This window comes from Callithrix jacchus, chromosome 9, assembly GCF_049354715.1.
Source record: "Callithrix jacchus isolate 240 chromosome 9, calJac240_pri, whole genome shotgun sequence".
Lineage (NCBI taxonomy): Eukaryota > Metazoa > Chordata > Mammalia > Primates > Cebidae > Callithrix > Callithrix jacchus.
In genome coordinates, this window is record NC_133510.1 from 104,355,680 (window position 1) to 104,376,776 (window position 21,097).

At 42.2% G+C, this 21,097-nt stretch overlaps 1 protein-coding gene and 1 long non-coding RNA gene across 2 annotated transcripts in view; one reads left to right on the plus strand and one right to left on the minus strand.

The window, feature by feature from the left end:
- Positions 1–9,215: 9,215 nt before the first annotated feature.
- Positions 9,216–20,322, minus strand: LOC118144314 (uncharacterized). The gene is made up of 3 exons (XR_008473941.2): positions 20,223–20,322; positions 9,648–9,766; positions 9,216–9,334 (listed from the first exon to the last, which is right to left on the minus strand). It is a non-coding gene; the product is annotated as an uncharacterized LOC118144314 (long non-coding RNA).
- A 41-nt stretch (positions 20,323–20,363) lies between these two features.
- Positions 20,364–21,097, plus strand: part of UTP20 (UTP20 small subunit processome component) — a 111,120-nt gene continuing 110,386 nt past the window's right edge. Inside the window, exon 1 of the mRNA XM_002752906.7 lies at positions 20,364–20,582. Coding sequence (XP_002752952.3) covers positions 20,538–20,582 — 45 coding nt within the window. The 5' untranslated portion in view covers positions 20,364–20,537. The remainder of the gene's footprint in view (positions 20,583–21,097) is intronic.

Here is a 21,097-nt window from a genome sequence, read left to right on the forward strand (position 1 = left end):
CTACTGCAAGTCCAGCTGCTCATGACTTGAGAGCCAAAATCTGAGAAGCAGTAAAAGGAAAGCAACTTTATTCAAATGCTGACAATTGGGAAATGGCCAGACTCACGGCCCCAAAAGACCATTTCAAGTATTAGACTGAAGGAAGGGATTTTAAAAAGAGAGACTTGGCCAGGCGCAGTGGTTCATGTCTATAATCCCAGTACTTTGGGAAGCCGAAGCTGTCTGACTGCTTTAGCATAGGAGTTCAAAACTGGCCTGAGCAACATGGTGAAATCCCATCTCTACAAAAAATGCAAAAAAAAAAAAAAAATTTGCCAGGTATGGTGGTGCACACCTGTAGTTCCAGCTACTCTGGAGACCGAGGGTTGGGAGGAAGTTGAGGCTTTAGTGAACCGTGTTCACACCACTGCCCTCCAGCCTGAGCAACAGAGAAAGACTCTGCTTCAAAAAATATTAAAAACAAATAAAAAATAACAAGGTGAGACTTAATATGAGAACCATGCCAGAGTAACACAGGATACAGGTCTGCATGTCTTCCTCCAAGGGCTATTTTGAGCTATTGTCCACTTGGAGTGCCGGCTGGTGCCACCTCAGTTGCAGCCATGCTATAGAGGTCTGTCATGAGGTAATCTCCAAGTTGGGGAGAATTCTGCAGCTGGCTCTCCTTGCCCGGCTGTTGCATAAAATCAGCCCCTGGAATTTATTAACAAGTGTACAGTTAGATAAGTGTCTATGGTGCAAGGGTTTGTCTGGTGGGAAAGAGAGGGAAGCAGAGTTTTAAAGTATATTTCAAGGCTATGTTTTAAGACTAAGGAAAAGGGTTTCTACCATCTGTTTCAAGGTTATATCTTAAGACTAGAAAGAGAGGAAAAAAGTTTTAAAATGTATTTCAGAGTTGAAAGACTCAGTTACAAGGTGAGGGGATGTAGATTCACTTCTCTGGGTGCTGGGTGCTGCAGCGGGGGCTGGAGAAAAGGTAGGTTGAGAGGATTGAGGCAGTGCACAAGTGGAGTCTCACTCAGGGCATGAAGGGCAGGCAGTTTTGGTCCCTAGGCTGGTAAGACTTCAGTACCAAGTGATCCTCCGGGACCTGGAAGGTGGTGACTACAGTCCATGAAAGGCTAGTTTATCAGACTGTCCTTTCACAGATCTCCCCATGACAAGATATTGATCCACTTTGTGGCTTTCCTTCTTGCCTTTATCACTCTCTCCTTTCCTCCTTCAACCAGTATTTAGTGAGTTCCTATCACATCCCAGAGACTATGCTAGTTACTTAAAACATAGCTAAACACAATCCTTTTCCTCAAGAAGCATGTTGGGAAGGGACCAACCAGAAACAGACAGCTATAACACAATATAAACCTGCTAGAGAGAATGGGCCAGAGGGAAATGGGAGAAGAAAGACGTCATGTAAGGACATAATATCCAAGCTGAGCTTCTAAGGATTACGAGAATAGTAACAATAGTAAATAACTTTGATAGGATGCTTATGGAAAGCCAGGCAATGTTCAAAAGTCTTTATAGTACAAACGTAATTAATCCTTACAGTGGCCCTATGAAGGAGGGGCCACAATTATTCTCAAGTTTGAAATGACAAAGCTGACTATAGGGAAATTAAGTAAGTATGCCAAGGTTTAAGGCACAATGGCACAGGCTGCTAGCTGGTCATTCACCAAAACTAATTTTCTCTTCTTCCTGCACACATAGTTAGATGATATTTCCCAGCCTCCCTTGCAGCTAGATGTAGCATTGTGACTGAATTCTAGCTAGTGGAATGGGAGCAGCAGAAGCGATGTGCACCACATCCAGGGCTAACCCATAAAAGCCTCTCACATATATCCTCCATATGCTTTTCCCTGTTAATGGGAAAACCAACTCTGCAAAAAAAAAAAAAAAAAAAAAAAAAAACAAAACACAACATTGTCATTCTTTCTCTCTCTCTCTTTTTTTTTTCTTTCTTGCCCTCTTTCTCCCTTCCTTTCCTTTCTTTCTCTCTCTCTTTCTTTCTTTCTTCCTTTCCTATTTTTCCTAGACAAGCCCTTGCTCTGTTACCAAGGCTGGAGCGCAGTGACATGGTCATGATCATAGCTCACTGCAGCCTCAAACTCCAGGCTCCAGCCTGAAGAGGCGGGATACTTTGAAGCAGGTGCTTACAGGATATAGGTAGATTCAGGAATGACTTAATTTGGTTAAAGAAATAAAGCTTTGTCTAAACATTCAGAGGCAGCAAAACAGGAATGTTTCAAGTTAAGGAAGTCTGTTGTCCAGTACACTGGGTCAGAATGACCTATAAGAACGTGTGACTCAACCCTTCTTGCATGGTGTTAGGTCCTATTTATAATTTGGTATCTTGTGACAAGGAGTCAGTTTTGTTAGCATTATGATCTCTATTTTAACACTAATGCTGTTCAGTTGTGCCTAAACTCCAAAAGGGAGGGAGGATAACAAAGCATGTTGGACCTCCCTTCTCGTGATGGCTAGGAATTTAGCTTTTAAGTTTTTCCTGGGGTCTCCTTGGTCAAGAGGGCGTCTCTCCAGTTGGTTGGAAGGCTTGGGATTTTATTTTTAGTTTACATTCTCTTCTGGATGTCTGCAAAGGGTGACCTTGGAAAGCACAGGTTGAAAATGGTTGCCTCAGTCTGGGCACCATGGCTCACCCCTATAATTCCTGTACTTTGGAAGGCCAAGGTGGGCAGATCACTTGAGGTCAGGAGTTCAAGACCAACCTGGGCAATGTGGTAAAATCCCGTCTCTACTAAAAATACAAAAATTAGCCAGGTGTGTTGGTGGGTGACTGTAATCCCAGCTACTCAGGAGGCTGAGGCAGGAGAATCCCTTGAACCCAAGAGGTGGAGGTTATAGCGAGCCAAGATCCACCATTGCACTCCAGCCTGGATGACAGAGCAAGACTCAAGACAAGAAGAGAAGAGAAGAGAAGAGAAGAGAAGAGAAGAGAAGAGAAGAGAAGAGAAGAGAAGAGAAGAGAAGAGAAAATGGTTGCCTCTTGATTAGTTTAAGTCCCTACATAGAGAAGGGCATATGCCACTGATTATTATTATGAAGACAAGGCAGAAAATTAGGTTGGAAAAATAAATAAAAGGTACCATGTATCGTATTTAAAAGTTTATCTTTTCCCCAGAATATTGATGACTTTTTCTTCTAAGATGGAGCAGAAAGGGAAAAACAGATATAGTTCCAGTTGGATAGAAAAGATAGTTGAGGTTCATATAAGGTAGCACTCCTTTTGTGAGCACTAAGAGGCAGTGTCATCTTCCTTAGGGCGTGCTGGATGAGAGGTGTGTGTGGGTAGCAAAAGAGCAGGGTGGGAGCACCAGAAAGGTTTGGAACAATGTGAGAGGCAGTTAGGAGAGCAGACTTTGGAGCCCTGAATCAGTCAGGCTCCAGCAGAAGCCTAAGTATTTATCCAGGTATCACTCTAAATATTTTCAAGAAGAAGGTTATTTGATACAGGAAATCGAGTGTTCACAGAACAGGTGGAAAGACCAGAGAAAGCAAAATTCAGGGAAATCTCCACTAGTTTTCAGTTTCAGAGGTGCAGAGCCTCAGAGCTGGAGAGCTGTTGCCATCCAACCTAGAATCCTGCAGGAAACCACTGCCAACTCAGAGCCCTCCATCAACCCAAGGCAGGTAAACTGGCAGGGAAATGTAGTCTCTGCTGTAAAACCTCATGCTTGTGAAGTTGACTGGGATGTTTTAAAAACATAACTGCACATTCTTTCATATTCTTTTCATCAAGAGATGTGGCCTGTGTCCCTTTCCCTGGAATCTGAGTGGGCAGTGACTGCTTCAACCCATGGGGTATGGAAATAAAGCTATGTGACTTATTTTTTGAATACATATTTTTATTTTTATTCATTTATTTTTTATTTTACTTTAAGTTTCGGGATACATGTGCAGAGCATGCACGTTTGTTACATAGCTATATGTGTGCCATGGTGGTTTGCTACACCTATCAATCTGTCATCTAGGTTTTAAGCCCTGCACGCATTAGCTATTTGTCCCTCCCCTCATCCCCCGACAGGCCCCGGGATGTGTCATTCCCCTCCCTGTGTCAATGTCTTCTCAGTCATCAATTCCCACATGGAATACAAAGCTATGTGACTTCTTTTTTTTTGACTTGCTCTGTAACCAAGACTGGAATGCAGAGGTGCAATCTTGGCTCACGGCAACCTCCGCCACCTGGGTCCTGGTTCAAGCAATTCTGCCTCAGCCTCCCGAATAGCTGGGATTATGGGCACATGCCACCATGCCCAGCTAATTTTTGTATTTTTAGTAGAGATGGGGTTTCACCATGTTGGCCAGGATGGTCTTGAACTCCTGACCTCGTGATCTGCCCACCTCGACATCCCTACGTGCTGGGATTACAACTTCTAATGTGAATTCATAAAAGAGCATGGAGCTTCTGTCTTACTTGCTGAAAACATGCATTTCTGGAACCTTGAGCTACCATGTCTGACTACACTGAGGCCACCATACTGTAAGGAAGCACAATTCATAAGGAGAGGCTTATAAAGAGCAGGCAAGAGCGTCAGAGAAGGCAATGAGACAGTGGAAGCCAAGGGAGAGGAGAGGTGATGGTGGAACAGAGATAGGAGTGAAGCAGGCCATGATCCAAGTAATTCTGGCAGCCTCTAAAAGCTGGAAAAACTGAAGAAACAGATTTCCCCTGGCACCTCCAGAAGGAACAGCCCAGCTGATCTAATTCAGACTTCTGACCTCCATACATATGTTGTTTTAAGTCACTAAGTTTGTGGTAATATGTTGCAGCAACAGCAAACTACTATTGTAATGCCTGACTTGCAGTAGACTCTTGGTAAACATTTGTTAGCAAGTAAACAAGTAAACCAGATTATAAATATCTCTTCTCACAAGAAAATGTGAATTTATATTCCAGGTACTTTTAAAAGATGAATTTTTTCTTTGCATTCTAAATATTTGGTATTATGATGTTTTCAGGTCTCTTGAATGCCTAAACCCAGATTAAATGCACACAAGAGCAAGCCAAATAGGAAAATGCTGTATTTTTAAAAAATGTATAATAGCCAAAATTTATTGAGCACTTACTATGTGCTTTATTTTCTCTCACTTAATCTTCCCAACAACCTTATGAGGTCCAGCACTATTACCATCATTGATAGAGAAGTTAAATAAGTTGTCCAAAGTCTCAAGTAATAAGCAATAAGGTTGTAAACCCAGGCTGACTGCCTCCAAAGTGCAAGCATGTAACCACTGCTGTGTTCTGCTTTGGCATGAGAAGAGACAACAGCACAGGACCATGGAAGGTCTGCTGCACTGGGAGTCAGCAGGCAAATATCTAGACCCGCTTGTGTCACTCATTCACTGGGGGGACCTGGGGAAGTCCCTTAACTTTGAAGCCTAGTTCTTTCTTCTGAAAAATATGGAGGTTGGGCCAGATGACCCTTAAAGTCTCTTTCAAAACAGGGTCTCTGTATCTATTTCCAACTTAGAAAAAAATCACATATGCTAAGTGGGTGGAATCAGGACAGGATAGCATCATCCTCTGCATGTACTGAGGAATGTGTCTTAGTGAGCACCTGGTCAAGTTCCAGTATCCAGTTGCTCATTTTCTCTCTCTACCACCACTGTGTAATTATGGGAACAATGATGATAAATATGGTAGACTGACTGCAAAAATGGCCCCAAATCTCCACCCCTCCCTGTGGTTGCCATGCCCTTTGCAATAGGAACTTGCAGCTCTTCCTATTTGGAGATAGAAACTATTTCCTCCATCCTTAAATATGGGCCTTCCTTGTGACTTGCTGTATACAACAGAATGCCATGGAAGTGGTACTGTGACCATCGTGAGCCTAGATCTTGCATTCCACCTGTCTCTCTCAGAACCTTGTTTTACCATTTAAAAAAAAAAAAGCCCAGGATAGCCTGCTGTATGGTGAGAGATGCGGTGAAGCAGATCCAAGTAGCTGGGTCATCTAAGACAAAACTGTGCTAGATTAGCCAGCCCCCAGCCAGTTTGCCAGCTGACCACAGATACATAAATGAGCCCAGCCAAGATCAGCCAAGACCAATCCAGAATAGCAGAACCACTCAGCCAACTGTAGACCTGTTGCATGGCACTGTGGTTGTTTTTTAAGTAGCTTCATTGTGGCAAGAGATAACTGACACAGTGAACTTTCAGGTTTCAAGGTGAGGCAGAAAGTCTAGTATATAAATTATTATTGTACTAATAGGAACAATTAATCAGAAGAAAATTAATCTAAGTTACAAGTGACAGAAAGCTGACACAGACTTGCCCAAACACACAAGGGGATATATGGCCTTATGTTACTGAAAAGTCCAAGCATGGACAAAATTTGGGTAAATCAAGTCAATCATCAGGACTTGACTCTCTCTCCAGTGCTTGGTTCTACTTTTATTTGCCTTCATTTTGTTCTTGTGCAAGTCCACCAGCCTCCAGCTTATATTCTAGTGTATTAGTCACTAAGTAGAAAGAGGGTTTCTGCTTCCCAACAGTTTAAGTAAAAGCCCTGGAGCCAACTTTCACTGGACTGGCTAAGATCACATACCTAACCCTGAGTCAATCAGTTTTTGCATCCATGAGGAAATGCTCCCATTGCCTGGACCTGGGTCATACATCCAACCACAAAGATAGGGGGTGTGTTGGTATCAAAACCACATGGGTTGAGAATGAACAAAGTAGGGGAGTTCCCTAAAAGAAAATTCAGGTAGTTACTATACAAAAAAAGAGGAAATAGATAAAACTGACATATTTCTACTCTAATCCTCCTTATTGCTAATGAATTAAAGAAAAAGAGAATGATGACTGCTCAGTGGTGACTCTTTTTCAGAACAGTAGGCAATTCCCTCTTACCTGTAAAAACATGTCCACATTGATGACAAAGTAGCTGTTGTAATGCACAATGCTTCTCCCACTCCACCCAGATAAATGGTTTAAAAACCAAATTTTGATTACATCTCTCTATTAGATAAGTGGATAATAGGACCAAGTGGCCACACACATCAAAGGAAAGGGCTTGCAAAAATCATAAGAATGATTGGGTATCTGAACTTGATCTCAAAGACTCTTGAAATGTGCCCATGAGCTATCTGAATCACAGAATGGCTTCTAAGTCCTCCTAATTGAAGATGTAGCATAGTGCAGTGGTGAAAAGCACAGATTCCAAACACAGACTGTGTATGTTTGGGCCCCAGCTCTGACTACTTTATGAAGATACATGACCTTGGGCAAGTTATTCAGTCTCTCTGTGCCTCAGTTTCCCATCAGTAAATAAGGATAACAGAATTTACCTAGTACGAGGAGTAACTGAATCATTATTATGTAAAGCACTTGGAACAGTGTCTGGTAAGTAGTAACAGCTATAAAGTGCCAGCTATTAATCAACTGAGAAGATGCCTGTGGTGTCAAGTCCTTCAGAGAATAAGAATATCTGGCACCATCCAAAAAGGTTTGTGACCTTGGCTGAGTCACTTACTGTCTCTGGAATTATTTTCTTTCTTTCTTTCTTTATAATATGATGCAAATAGTATCTACCCTGCTTACCTCACAAGGCTTGCCATGAAGATTAGAGGACATAATGGATGTTAAATTTTCTAAAGAGCTCAAGGTCATTTATTAATAAGAGACCTTATTTATGCTAAGTATCTCCATCCAGATAATCTGATTTGTATGTAATCAGGGCAGTTTTTCATCCCATGCTATTTTACACAAAGATCATTAGGAAGAAAATCCGCTCCTAACATAAAATAGCGACTCCCCAATCAAACCCAGTTTAAAAGCCACTAGAATTGTCTTATAATTTGAAATATTCATTACCACCTTTTGTACCTAGTATGGATTAAAGTTTATTATAATGAAAAGGGTGTTTAACTGGTGTAAGGGCACCTGGATTCTAGTTTCCAGTTCTGCCATTAATTTCCTATATAATCTTGGGTTAGTCATTTTGTTTCTCCAGGTTTCCTTAGTCTGCAAAATGAAAATTGGAGAAATGCCTATAGTTCAGTGACTGCATAGTTCTTGTGCCAGATAGATTTCTGGGCATGAAGGGGTCTGGTCACTTCTTAGGAGAGCATTACTCATCAGTTGAATTCAATCCCCACTGAGTTTCTAGAAAATACATCTTCCAGGCTGGGCGCAGTGGCTCACACTGTAATCCCAGCACTTTGGAAGGCTGAGGCAGACAGATCACTTGAGGCCAGGAGTTCGAGACTAGCCTGACAACATGGAGAAACCTTGTCTCTACTAAAAATGCAAAACTAGTCAGGTGTAGTGGCACATGCCTGTAGTCCCAGCTATTCAGGAGGCTGAGGCAGGAGAATCTCTTGAATCCAGGAGGTAGAAGTTGCAGTGAACCCAGATTGTGCCATTGCACTCCAGCCTGGGCAACAGGAGTGAAACTCTGTCTCAAAGAAAAGAAAGAAAATACATCTTCCCAGACAATATTTGATTATAAATTTAGTATTTAATAAAGTGAATATGTCCACGAGTATATGTTGAGCCCCACAATGTCTTTGTCTCTGAAATTCCCTATGAATGTAAGCTCAATTCAACTTATAGATGCTCCAGAAGGGCATGGCAGTCTTCCTTTCTCTGGTCCTGTTCCCCTCGTTACACTCTCTTCCATTGTCCTTGCCTTGAGACTCTCCATCAGCTCTTTGCTAAGAGACTATTTCCAGAGTTTTCTATGATGACCTATAAGGCCCTATGTGATCTGCTCCCCTACATCCCCTCTAATTTTATTTCTCTTTACTCACTGTGTGGCAGATATGCCAGGTTTTCGGCTGTTCCTGAACCAGCCTGGAGCTCAATCCTGCCTCTGTGCTTGCTGTATTCCTCTGTGTCTTTATCCAAATGGCCCCACAGCTCACTCTCTCCCTCTGTTTCTGCTTAAATGTCATCTTATCAGAGAGGCCTTCCCTGATCACCTTACATGACATAGAAAGCTCCCCCAACTTTGCCCTGATGCTCCCTGAATTTCATACCAACTAAATGCACAGATGCATAACCAACTAAACTTTGAGATAGGAGTTCTTTTTCTAAAAGATGAATGGAAGAGGCCAGGCGTGGTGGCTCACGTCTGTAGTATCACCACTTTGGGAGGCCCAGGTGGGCGGATCATCTGAGGTCAGGAGTTCGAGACCAGCCATACCCTGTGTCTACTTAAAATACAAAATTAGCTGGGTGTGATGGCACGTGCCTGTAATCCCAGCTATTTGGAAGGCTGAGGCAGGAGAATCACTTGAACCTGGGAGGTGGAGGTTGCAGGGAGCCAAGATCATGCCATTGCATTCCAGCCTGGACAATAAGAGCAAAACTCTGTCTCAAAAAAAAAAAAAAGATGAATGGAAGAATGAACAATTAACAGCTTCTGCCACACCCTAGTCATGAGCTATATTATCTCCAAGGCACTTATTGCATCTGACCGTCTATAAATTTACATTTTTTTTTGTCTCTCCACACTAGAACCTGAGACCTGTGAGAGTAGAAACATTGCTTACTGCTCTATTTTCAGGCCTTAGGCTGCTGTCTGATATACACAGTAACCACTCAGTCAATATTCATTGAGCAAGTAAACGAATTTTTCTTTTTCAATTGGTGTCTGAGGCACTCACTTTTCTTTCTGACCCACCTTGGATGTCAATAGTTCCAAATTTTCCTGGCTTCTAGTATTCCTGAGATTCCAGTCCAACTTCGGGCTCCCAGGATTCAAGAGTAAGGTGTTATCCTTCCAGATTTCATTTCAGGTGTCTGTAATGTTAAAGAGAGAACTTCAGGTTGAGAGGGAGAAAGAATTAAGAAGAGATACATTTTTTAAAAAAGTAATAGACTTTATTTATTTATTTATTTTATTTATTTATTTTTTTTTTGAGATGGAGTTTCGGTCTTGTTACCAGGCTGGAGTGCAATGGCGCGATCTCGGCTCACCGCAACCTCCGCCTCCTGGGTTCAGGCAATTCTCCTGCCTCAGCCTCCTGAGTAGCTGGGACTACAGGCACCCGCCACCATACCCAGCTAATTTTTTGTATTTTCAGTAGAGACGGGGTTTCACCATGTTGACCAGGATGGTCTCGATCTCTGATCTTGTGATTCCCCCCGCCTCGGCCTCCCAACGTGCTGGGATTACAGGCTTGAGCCACCGCGCCCAGCCAACTTTACTTTTATAGTGGTTTTGGGTTTACAGAAAATTTGAACAGAAAGTACAGAGAGTTCCCATATGCCTACTTTCTCTACCTGCACAATTTTCTTCATTAATAATATGTTGCATGTATCATTAATAATTAGTCATGTATCTATCATTACAGTATTATAAAAATAGTGTCACTGCCCTAAGAATGCCCTGTGTTCCACCTAATCATCCCTCCCTCATTTCTCTCACCTACTCTAGCACCACTGATATTTTTATTGTCTCTATCATTTTAACTTTTCCAGAATGTCATAGTTGGAGTCTTAAAGATGCAGCCTACACAGGCTTTTCAGACTGTTTTCTTTCAGTTAACAATAGCCTGAAAGTTAGCTCATTTCTTTTAATTCCTGAATAATATTCTATTGTCTAAATGTTCAATAGTTTGTTTATCCATTAAAGAACACCTTGGTCACTTCCAAATTTTAACAATTATGAATAAAGCTGCTATAGATATTTGTGTGCAGGTTTTTGTGTGGCTATAAGTTTTCAATTCATTTGGATGAGTACCTAAGAGCACAATTGCTGGATCATATGGTAAGCCTATGTTTTGCTTTCTAAGAAATAGGTAAGTGTCTTCTAAACTGGCTGTGCCATTTTGTTTTCTCACCAGCAATGAATGAGAGTTTCTGCTGCTCTATGTCTTTTCCAGCATTTGGTGTTGTCAGTATTTTGGAGTGTAGCCACTATCACAGGTGGATAGTGGTATCTTGTTATTTTAAATTTCAGTTCTCTAATGACATATGATGTTGAGCATCTTTTCATACTGTATATATTTTCCACTGAGTTGTCTGTTCAGATCTCTCATCCGTTTTTAACTGGGTTATTTGTTTTTTATTATTGAGTTTTAAGGGTGTTTGCATATTTTGAATACAAAACTTTTATAGATATTTTTCCCAGTCTGTGGCTTCTCTTATCATTCTCCTAAGATGCATTTTTAAGCGTATCTTTAAAGATATTCTGTCAACCAGATCAATGCATATGGTATATGAGAGACTGAGAAATGTCCACTCCCTCCACTAATATTGAAAACTAATTACTGGATATACAGAAGAAGTTCTGGGAGCAACTCTAAGTCTATGCATTTGCCTTTACATAATACAGCATTCAAAATATGTATGTGTACATCACTTTTTTGATGGAGGGTTAATTTTGCATATTTTACAGCATTAGTTTTACAAATTTTACAGAGTCACATGGCTAAGTGAACTTCCTAGGAGCAGCACCCAGGTTTTCTGGCTCTTAGTCTGAGATACTTTCCAATCCATCCCACTGAGTGCTATCATCCAAGACTTTGCATTTGACTTTTTGGATTCTTACTCACATATTTGTGTTCAGAGGAAGGCTTAGGCTTCCAATCTTACAAACAACATACAAATCTTAAATTAGTTGCATATGTTCTATATTGTTTTGGTTGCAAATAACAGAATCCAACTCAAATTGGCTTAAGCATCAAAGAGGGAATTAGTGAGCTAAGGTTACTGAAAGTCCAAGGACTGGATGGATCCAGTAAGCCAATCAATACTTATTCTCAATTTCTCTCTCCCTATCCCCTCTGTTTTCCTTTGCACAGGCTTCATTCTCAGGCCAACCTCTCCATGAAGTGACAACAAGGACCACCAAAAACTTCAGGCTTCTATCATCCTGGCAAATCTAAGAAAAAGAAGCACCTTCTTACCTATAGCTTAGATCTAGTAAAAGTTCAGGTCAGGTGCTTGGCCCATCCTGGGGTACCTACCCATGTCTAATCCAATGACTTTGTCAAAGAAATGCAGTCTAGGACACAGACCTTCCCTGGACCCTGGTCTGAACCTTAGACATTAAAAGTGAAGCCTGATTGATTCTTCAAAGGAAAATCAGGATGCTGTTTTCTGAAAAGGGATCCCCAACCCCCGAGCCCCGGACTGGTATAGGTCCGTGGCCTGTTAGGAACTGAGCTGCGTAACAGGAGGTGAGAGATGGGCAAAAGAACATTACCATCTGAGCTCTGCCTCCTGTCAGATGAGCGGTGTGGCATTAGATTCTCATAGAAGCAGAACCCCATTGTGAATTGCGCTTGCAGGGATCTAGGTTGCAGCACTCCTTATGAGAATCTAACTAATGCTTGATGATCTGAGGTGGAACAGTTTCATTCTGAAACCACCCCTACCCCCAATCCCCAGTCTGCAGAAAAATTGTCTTCCATAAAACCAGTCCCTGTTGCCAACAAGGTTGGGGACCACTACTGAAAAGAGAGAACAAGGATATCTACAAATATCTACAACAGCCAAGCATTCATTTATCTGGTGGTTTTTTTTTTGAGATGGAGTCTCACCGTCACCCAGGCAGTGGCATGTCTCAGCTGGAAGCAACCACTGTTTCCTGGGTTCAAGCAATTCTCCTGACTCAGCATCCCAAGTAACTGGGACCAAAGCCATGCACCACCATGCCTGGATAATTTTGTATTTTTTAGTAGAGACAGGGCTTCACCATGTTGGTCAGGCTAGTCTTGAATGCCTGACCTCAAGTGATTCACCTGCCTCAGCCTCCCAAAGTGCTGGGATTACAGGTGTGAGCCATTGCACCTGGCCAATTTATCTAAATCTGCCCCTACTAGTTCATACTCTTAAGATGTGGGATAGTGTGGGGACATGAAAAAGAGCACTGAACATGAAGTTAGAAGACCCAAATTCAACTCTTTCTACCACTTAGCAGTTCTCTGAGCCTCATATCCCTCATTTAAAACAAGGCTACTTATAAAGAACAAAGCGGCCGGGCGTGGTGGCTCAAGCCTGTAATCCCAGCACTTTGGGAGGCCAAGGCGGGGGAATCACGAAGTCAAGAGATCAAGACCATCCTGGTCAACATGGTGAAACCCTGTCTCTACTAAAAATACAAAATATGAGCTGGGCATGGTGGCGTGTGCCTGTAATCCCAGCTACTCAGGAGGCTGAAGCAGAAGAATTGCCTGAACCCAGGAGGTGGAGGTTGCGGTGAGCCAAGATCGCGCCATTGCACTCCAGCCTGGGTAACAAGAGTGAAACTCGATCTCAAAAAAAAAAAAAAAAAAAATAGAACAAAGCTAGAGGCATCACATTACCTGACTTCAAATTATATTGCAAAACCATAGTAACCAAAAATATAATGTACTGGCATAAAAACAGACACACAAACCTATGGAACATGATGAAGAACCTAAAAATAAATCCACACATAGTCAACTCCCACTTTTTTTTTTCTTTTTGAGATGGGGTCTCACTCTGCCACCCTAGCTGGAGTGCAGTGGCACGATCTTGGCTCACTGCAATCTCTGCCTCCTAGGTTCAAGTGATTCTTGTGCCTCAGCCTCTGGAATATCTGGGATTACAGGTGTGCACCATCATGCCTGGCTAATATTTTTGTATTTTTAGTAGAGATGGGGTTTCACCATGTTGGCCAGGCTGGCCTCAAACTCCTGACCTCAAATGATCTGCCCACCTCGGCCTCCCAAAGTGCTGGGATTATAGGCATGAGCCACTGCGCTTGGCCAGTCAACTCCTTTTTAACAATGGCATCAAGAACATACATTGGGGAAAGAACTGTGTCTTCAATAAATGATGTTGGGAAAACTGGATATCCACATAAAGAAGAATGAAACTATCTCTTACTATATACAAAAATCAAATCAAAATGACTTAAATACTTAAATCTAAGACCCCAAACTATGAAACTACTAGAAGAAAACATTGAGGAAATGCTCAAGGACATTGGTCTGGGCAAAGATTTCCTGAGTAAGACCTCAAAAGCATAGGTAACCAAGGCAAAAATGGACAGAGATTACATCAAGCTACAAAAAGCTTCTGTACAGCAAAGGAAACAACCAATAAAGTGAATAAACAATCCATGGTGAGAAAATATTGGCAAACTACCAATCTGGCAAGGGATTAATAACCAGAACATATAAGGAGCTCAATAGTAAAAATAAACATGATTTTTAAAATGGGCAAAAGATTTGAATAGATGTTTCTTAAAAGAAGACATACAAACAGCAAAAGGCATATAAAAGGTGCTCAACATTACTGATCATCAGAGAAATGCAAATCAAAACTACAATGAGTAGTCCTAGCTACTTTGGATGCTGAGGCAGGAGGATGCCTGAGCCCAGGAATTCAAGGCTGCAGTGAGCTGTGATCATGCCACTGCACTCCATCCTGGGCAAGGCTCATCTCTGACAAAGCAAAGCAAAATTTTTAAAAGCCCCACAAACCACTACAATGAGATATCATCTCTAGTTAAAATGGCTTTTATAAAAAGACAGGCAATAATGGATGCTGGGGATATTGTGGAGAAAGGGAACACTCATATGTTGTTGGTTGGAATGTAAATTAGTACAAGAACTATGGAGAACCATATGGAGGGTCCTCAAAATCTAAAATCAGAACTACCATATGATCCAGCAATCTCACTGCTGGGTATATATATCTCAAAAGAAAAGGAAATTAGCATATCAAAGAGGTGTTTGCATTCCAATATTTATTGCAGTGCTGTTCATCATAATCAACATAGATTTGATATAAGTGTTCATTAATGGATGCATGGATAAAAAAATATGATAAATATACACAATGGAATATTATTCAGCCATAAAAAATATGAAATCCTGTCATTTGCAATAGCCATGGATGGAACTGGAGGGCATTATGTAAAATGAAATAAGCCAGGCACTGAAGAACAAAAATCATACGTTCTCACTCATATGTGGGGCTAAAAAAAATTGATCTCATGGAGCTAGAAAGTAGAACAATGGTTAAAGGTGCTGGTTATTGGGTACAAAAAGAAAGGACTAAGATCCAGTGTTTGGTAGCATAATAGAGCAACTATAGTTAACAATAATTTATAACAAGAGTGAAACTCCATCTCAAAAAAAAATAATTTATTGCATATCTCAAAATAACTAGAAGAGGGGAATTAGAGTGTTCCTAACACAAAGAAATAATAAAAGCCTTAGGTAATGAATATCCCAATTACCCTAATTTGATCATTACACATTGTATGCTTATATCAAAATATCACATATAGCCCATAAATATATATAATTATGTATTCATAAAAATAAAAAATAAATAAAAAGACTACTTCTATCATATTACATCAGAGAGATGAATAGAAAAAATAATGATGATGCAAACATTTATATAAAGACTAGACAGGAATAGGAGTAAACACTTTCTGTAGCACAAGGTTTGTGTTGGACAATGTTCTAGGAGCCGTAGTATATGTTAAGTCAGTGACTCCCACAATGGAGCCTCCCTCAGAATCACTTGGAAGGCTGATGAAAGCAGTTTTCTGGGCTCCACCCCGAGAGTTCCTGATTCAGGAGGGTTGGAGCAGGGCCTGAGAATTTACAGTGCTACCCAAGTTCCCATGGGGTGCTGAAACTGCTGGTCAGAGACCACACTTGAGAACCAATGTATGAGGTCATTGCCTCCTCATAACCACCCCATGAGGGACACTAGTGTCCCCGCTATTGAGGGAAACTCCTGGAGCAGTGGCAGAGCAAGTGTGTGAGCGAGTGTGTGAGCCTGGGTGACAGAGTGAGACTCTGTCTCAAACAACAACAACAACAAAATGTTGAGTCACTCACTGCATTAAACAATAAAAGCAGCTGTAGAAGCAACAACAACAATAACAAAATCATCTGCTGCCTATGAGGCATTTTTAAAACCAAAGACAAGAACAGCCTTCTGCCTGAGGAATATTCTGATGCGGGGGCTGCATGCTGAGCTCTCCACAGGGGCCAGGTGGATGCCTTAAGTCATGACGTGGGCCTGGGTAGGACAGCACGGAAGGAGTGGTGTGCACAGAGAAGAAGCGGTGGCATCAAAGGGCCGCTCCTACTCAACTGCGGCTGGTTGTTGCTTCTCAAAATATGGGCCCAGTGTTGCAGATTTTATTTTTCCCAAGAGAAATTGAATAAATTTCAAGAATATCATCTAGTACTCTGGGCATGGCAGCTCGTGTCTATAATCCCAGCACTTTGGGAGGCCGGAGTAGGAAGATCACTTGAGCCCAGGAGTTCGAGATCAGCCTGGGCAACATAGTAAGACCTGTCTCTACTAAAAATGTTTTACCTGGACATGGTGATGTGCACCTGTCATCCCAGCTACTGGGGAGGCTGGGGCGGAAGGACTGCTTGAGCCAAGGAGCTTGAGGTTGGCAGAAAGCTATGATCATGCCACTGTACTCCAGCCTGGACAACAGAGTGAGACACTCTTAAAAAAAAGGGGGCCAGGCGCGCTGGCTCACGCCTATAATCCTAGCACTTTGGGAGGCTGAGGCGGGTGGATCACAAGGTCAAGAGATTGAGACCATCCTGGTCAACAAGATGAAACCCCATCTCTACTAAAAATACAAAAATTAGCTGGGCATGGTGGTGCACGCCTGTAGTCCCAGCTACTCAGGAGGCTGAGGCAGGAGAATTGCTTGAACTCAGGAGGCGGAGATTACGGTGAGCTGAGATCATGCCATTGCACTCCAGTCTGGGTAACAACAGCGAAACTCCATCTCAAAAAAAAAAGGAAAAAAAAAACAGGCTTAGTAAACAAAACTTCTGGTCTCATTTTCTAATGCCTGAGGTTCAAAACAAGGAAAGGAGAATAGAAGCTTGGTGGTCTCAGGGCTGAACGTGATCACGCAATGCAAAGGGACACAATAATAATAATTAGTGTTTCTATAACTCCTCTGCGTCGGTTACAGAGGACTTTGCCTGCTTTATATCAAATAGTCTTCTTACCAACCATTAAGGGAAAAGGCAGAACTAATTATTATGCCTATTTTAAAGATGAGGAAACTGAGACTGAAAGGTTAAGTCACTTGTCCAGTTACTGGCTAATACATGAAAAATTAGAACTTGGACTGTTCTGAATCCAAACTCCATGCTCTCACTGCCTCCTGATTTACACACAGTGTGAACAATACACAGTTTTTTCAAGAAGGGATCTATGGATCAGCATTCCTTACTACCACAGTGAAAAACTACTCTGCTGGGCAGGAGGATCATTTGAACCCAGGAGTTCAAGACTGGCCTGGGCAATGTAGTGTGACCCTTGACTCTATTTAAGAAAAAAACAACAAAGAATTACTAAAACTTCCTCTTCTCTTTTTTTTCCATTCAGTTCCTTGGTCCCTTGTTCTGAGTCAGATCCCCTCTGCCTTGATACACAGCACTCCTTGAACCCCTTTCTAAACAAGACCATGCCACCAAGCAGACTTGCCCTTTTCCAGATCACCACATGCAATGTATTAATTACTACACTTGATCTTAGCCAAAAGTCTGAGAAGTGATACAATGTGTTAATTAACCTTTCAACTGTCTCATATGACTGCTATCTCTCATGTGTCTATCTCACTTTACAGATGAGAAAACCAAGGCTCTTCTGACCTCTGAGTTCCACCTTGTCCCTATTCTTTCCTATTATTAGTCCAAGGATGACACCCATGGCCAATGCTAATTTGACAGGGTGTGGCTTTATCTTGGAAACAAAAAATAACCAAATTTATCTCAACTATTTTGAGACAAATGGGTATACTGCTCCCTCTACCTAGATAATATCATTCATGCCCTTGCTCCTTCCTTGCCTGGCTAACTCCTGTTCATTTTCCAAGTCTCAGCTTAGATGTCACCTCCTCCAAGAAGCCTTTTCTGGATTCCACTTTCTCGTCCAAGCTGGGTAAACCCCTCATGGGCTCCCTTCCCCTCCCCTTCCTTCCTTTCCCTTCCATTCTCTCTCCCTTCCTCCCTCCCTTCTTCTCCTTCCCTCCCTCCCTCCCTCTCCTTCCTTCCTCCCTCCCTTCCTCTCTCCCTTCCCTCCCTCTCCCTCTCTCTTCCTTCCTTCCTCTCTTCTACCCCCTTCCTCCCTCCCTCTCCTTCCTTCCTCCCTCCCCTTCCTTCCTTCCTCCCTCCCTTTCCTCCCTTCCTCCCCTCTTCCTCCCTCCTTCCCCTTTCTCCCTCCCTTCCTTCCTTCCCTCCTTTTTTCCTTCCTTCCTCCCTCCCTTTCCTCCCTTCCTCCCCTCTCTTCCTCCCTCCTTCCCCTTTCTCCCTCCCTTCCTTCCTTCCCTCCTTTTTTCCTTCCTTCTTCCTTCCTCTCTCTTTTTCTTTCTTTTCCTTCATTTTGAGATAGGGTCTCACTCTGTTACCCAAGCTGGAGTGCAGCTGCACAATCAGCACTGGAGCCTTGACCTCCTGGATCAAGTGATCCTTCCACCTCAGCCTCCTAAATTGCTGGGACTACAGGTGCACATCCCCATGCCTGGTTAATTTTTGTATTTTTTGTAGAGATGGGATTTTGCCATGTTGCCCAAGACTGGTCTCAAACTCCTGGGTTCAAACAATCCTCTCACCTCAGCCTCCCAAAGTTCTGGGATTAAAGGCATGAGCCACTGAGCCTGGCTCTCACATGCTCTTAGTCTCTTGGCTTGAAATTGCAGCATACTCATCAATAAGGAAACAAAAATGACAAAGCAAAACTTCCAGGAGCTCCCTATAAAGTTTAAGAAGAAAAGAAGGAAAAAGTTATGCATGTAATTTTCTGGATGAAATAGATGGGACAGGCAGAGTCCTAATGGAAAAAGGAAATAAAGGATGGTCCAGGGTATCCAAAGGCCTTGACAGAGGACAGAAGCTGGAGGCAAGGAGATGTTTATAAGAAACACTCGTGCTCTTTATGGATGCTTTGGATATTCCATTAAAGCTTAAAAACTTAGTTTTGAGAGAGATCCAAAATCATATGGTGCAATTCACATCCAACGCCTGATTTATATTACTCTTACATTAGTCAGGATCAAAATAAGTATATAAGCTTTGCTAATTCAACAGACATTCATTAAACAACTCTTAAGTTCAAGGGAGCTGCTGCTGATACAAAGTTGGAGAAGTGTAAGGTATGTCTGCCTTTAAGGAACTTGTCAGGTAGCCAGATAGTAGAGAATAAATAGTCATTTATTTATCCACTTAGCAAACATTTATTTCATGCTCTATGCACCAACACAATGCCTTGAAAGATTGGTATTACTATTAATTCCACTTTATAGATGAGGAAATCCGGTCTCAGAAAGGTTAGGTAACTTCTGAGGTTACGCAATTATGGTGCCTGGCACATTCTAAGCATCTTTTATCCATCAGCTTATTTACTCTGCATAACCGCCACCCGTGAGGTAGGTACTTTGATTAGCTTCATTTACATATACAGAAATGTCACTCTGAAAGGGTAATATACCCAACTAATAAATGGTAGAACCAAGATTAACTCCAGACATTCTGGTTCCAGCATCTATGCTCTCAACCACCATGTTCTACTGACATATTGTTAAGGCAGTTAGAGTCAAGCCAATGTATGAGAATCATGTAATGAAGAACACCACAAACAATAAATGGTCAATATAACTTGTGTCAGTTTTTCTAGTTTCTTTGATTTTTCTCTTCACCTTTTATTGCCCAGTTAACTCCATTACTAAAAATAAATTGCAGAGAAGGAAAATGGTACAATGATGTGGGGGAGTTTTGGCAAGACACTGGGAAAATCTTACTTCGAGTGGGGGCTTCTACCCTCAGTTAACTGCAGCCTTCTCTGAAATCTGCACGTTTTTTAAAAATTGTGTATACATAAAACACTGTACAATTATGCTTAACATGTTATGCATAGACTTTAAAGTGGGGAAAAACACCAAAACATTACAGTGATTGTGCATGAAAGCAAAAAGATTTTTCTTTAACACTCCTTTTCTATTTTTCAATTTTATTTACCGCGTAGTGGTTAAGAATACCAAAATTTGGAGCCTGAGTGAAGACTGCCACTTACCAACTGCACAACCTTGTTTCCCCTTGTCTCAAAGTGGCTTAAAAATACACACAGTACCTTCTTTGTATTTATTTAACATCCCCAATAAGCTTTACCGTGAAATTATGGATAGAAAGATCTTTGCACGGTGCAAGGTACATAGTGAGGGACAGTAATGTTAGCTGATAATGATGACCGGCACGTTTTATTTTATAATGAAAATACATACTTGTCTTTTAAACTTTTACCGAAGGGAGTGAAAAGCACGCCTCACCCAAACATCCGCCCTAAGTGCGCTGCCCCGCCTCCTGTAGGACCCAGCGAAAGGCGCGCCTGCTCCGTGCTCTTTTTCCGTCCACGTGACCCACTCAGGCTCCTCCTTGTCGCTAACATGGCGGCACCCAGGAACTTAAGCTGCATGTGACAAACTCTGGGCATCTGGGAATCGGAGAGTAACTCTTGTTAGCCACTTTCCCCTCCTTACTGTCGGTTACATTTCTTCGACACTCCCGAGGGCGTCGCGGGCCGCTGCTCCTCTGCAGCCATGAAGATAAAGCCGGTTTCCCACAAGACCGAGAACACCTACCGGGTGAGCGCGGGAGCTTGAGCAGGGAGCCGCGGGTCTCCACTGCCTCAGTCGTGAGACAGGCTCTGAGTGGGACTCCAGGGGCCTCAGACTTTTAGGCCGAGTGTGTCACTTGCCTGGAGGCTCCGGCGAAAGAGGGAGACTCGATGTAGTAAACATGGGTTGGGGAGGAAAGGTCTGGACAGGAAGTTTGGCCCATGGTTTATCGGGTCTGGCCAGTCTTGGGAATTTCTTGCAGTCCAGAATTAAATTCACTATCCCAGGAGATTGCTTAAGACCGATTCTCCCCTTATCTTTTATGTTTAAAGACTTAATTGGGCGAGCCGGCTGATGGTGAGTGATTCTCAGCTAAGGCCAACTCTACAGCGCGTTCTCTACTTGCCCCTTGATAGTTTGTTTCCAGGTCTTCGTTAGGATACAATCATAGGTCTGTATGTGTTTAAAAAACACTTCTGTCGCAGCGAATTTGCTAGGTCCCCATGCTTGTGGGAAGCTATGAAACCTAATAGATCTAGCGA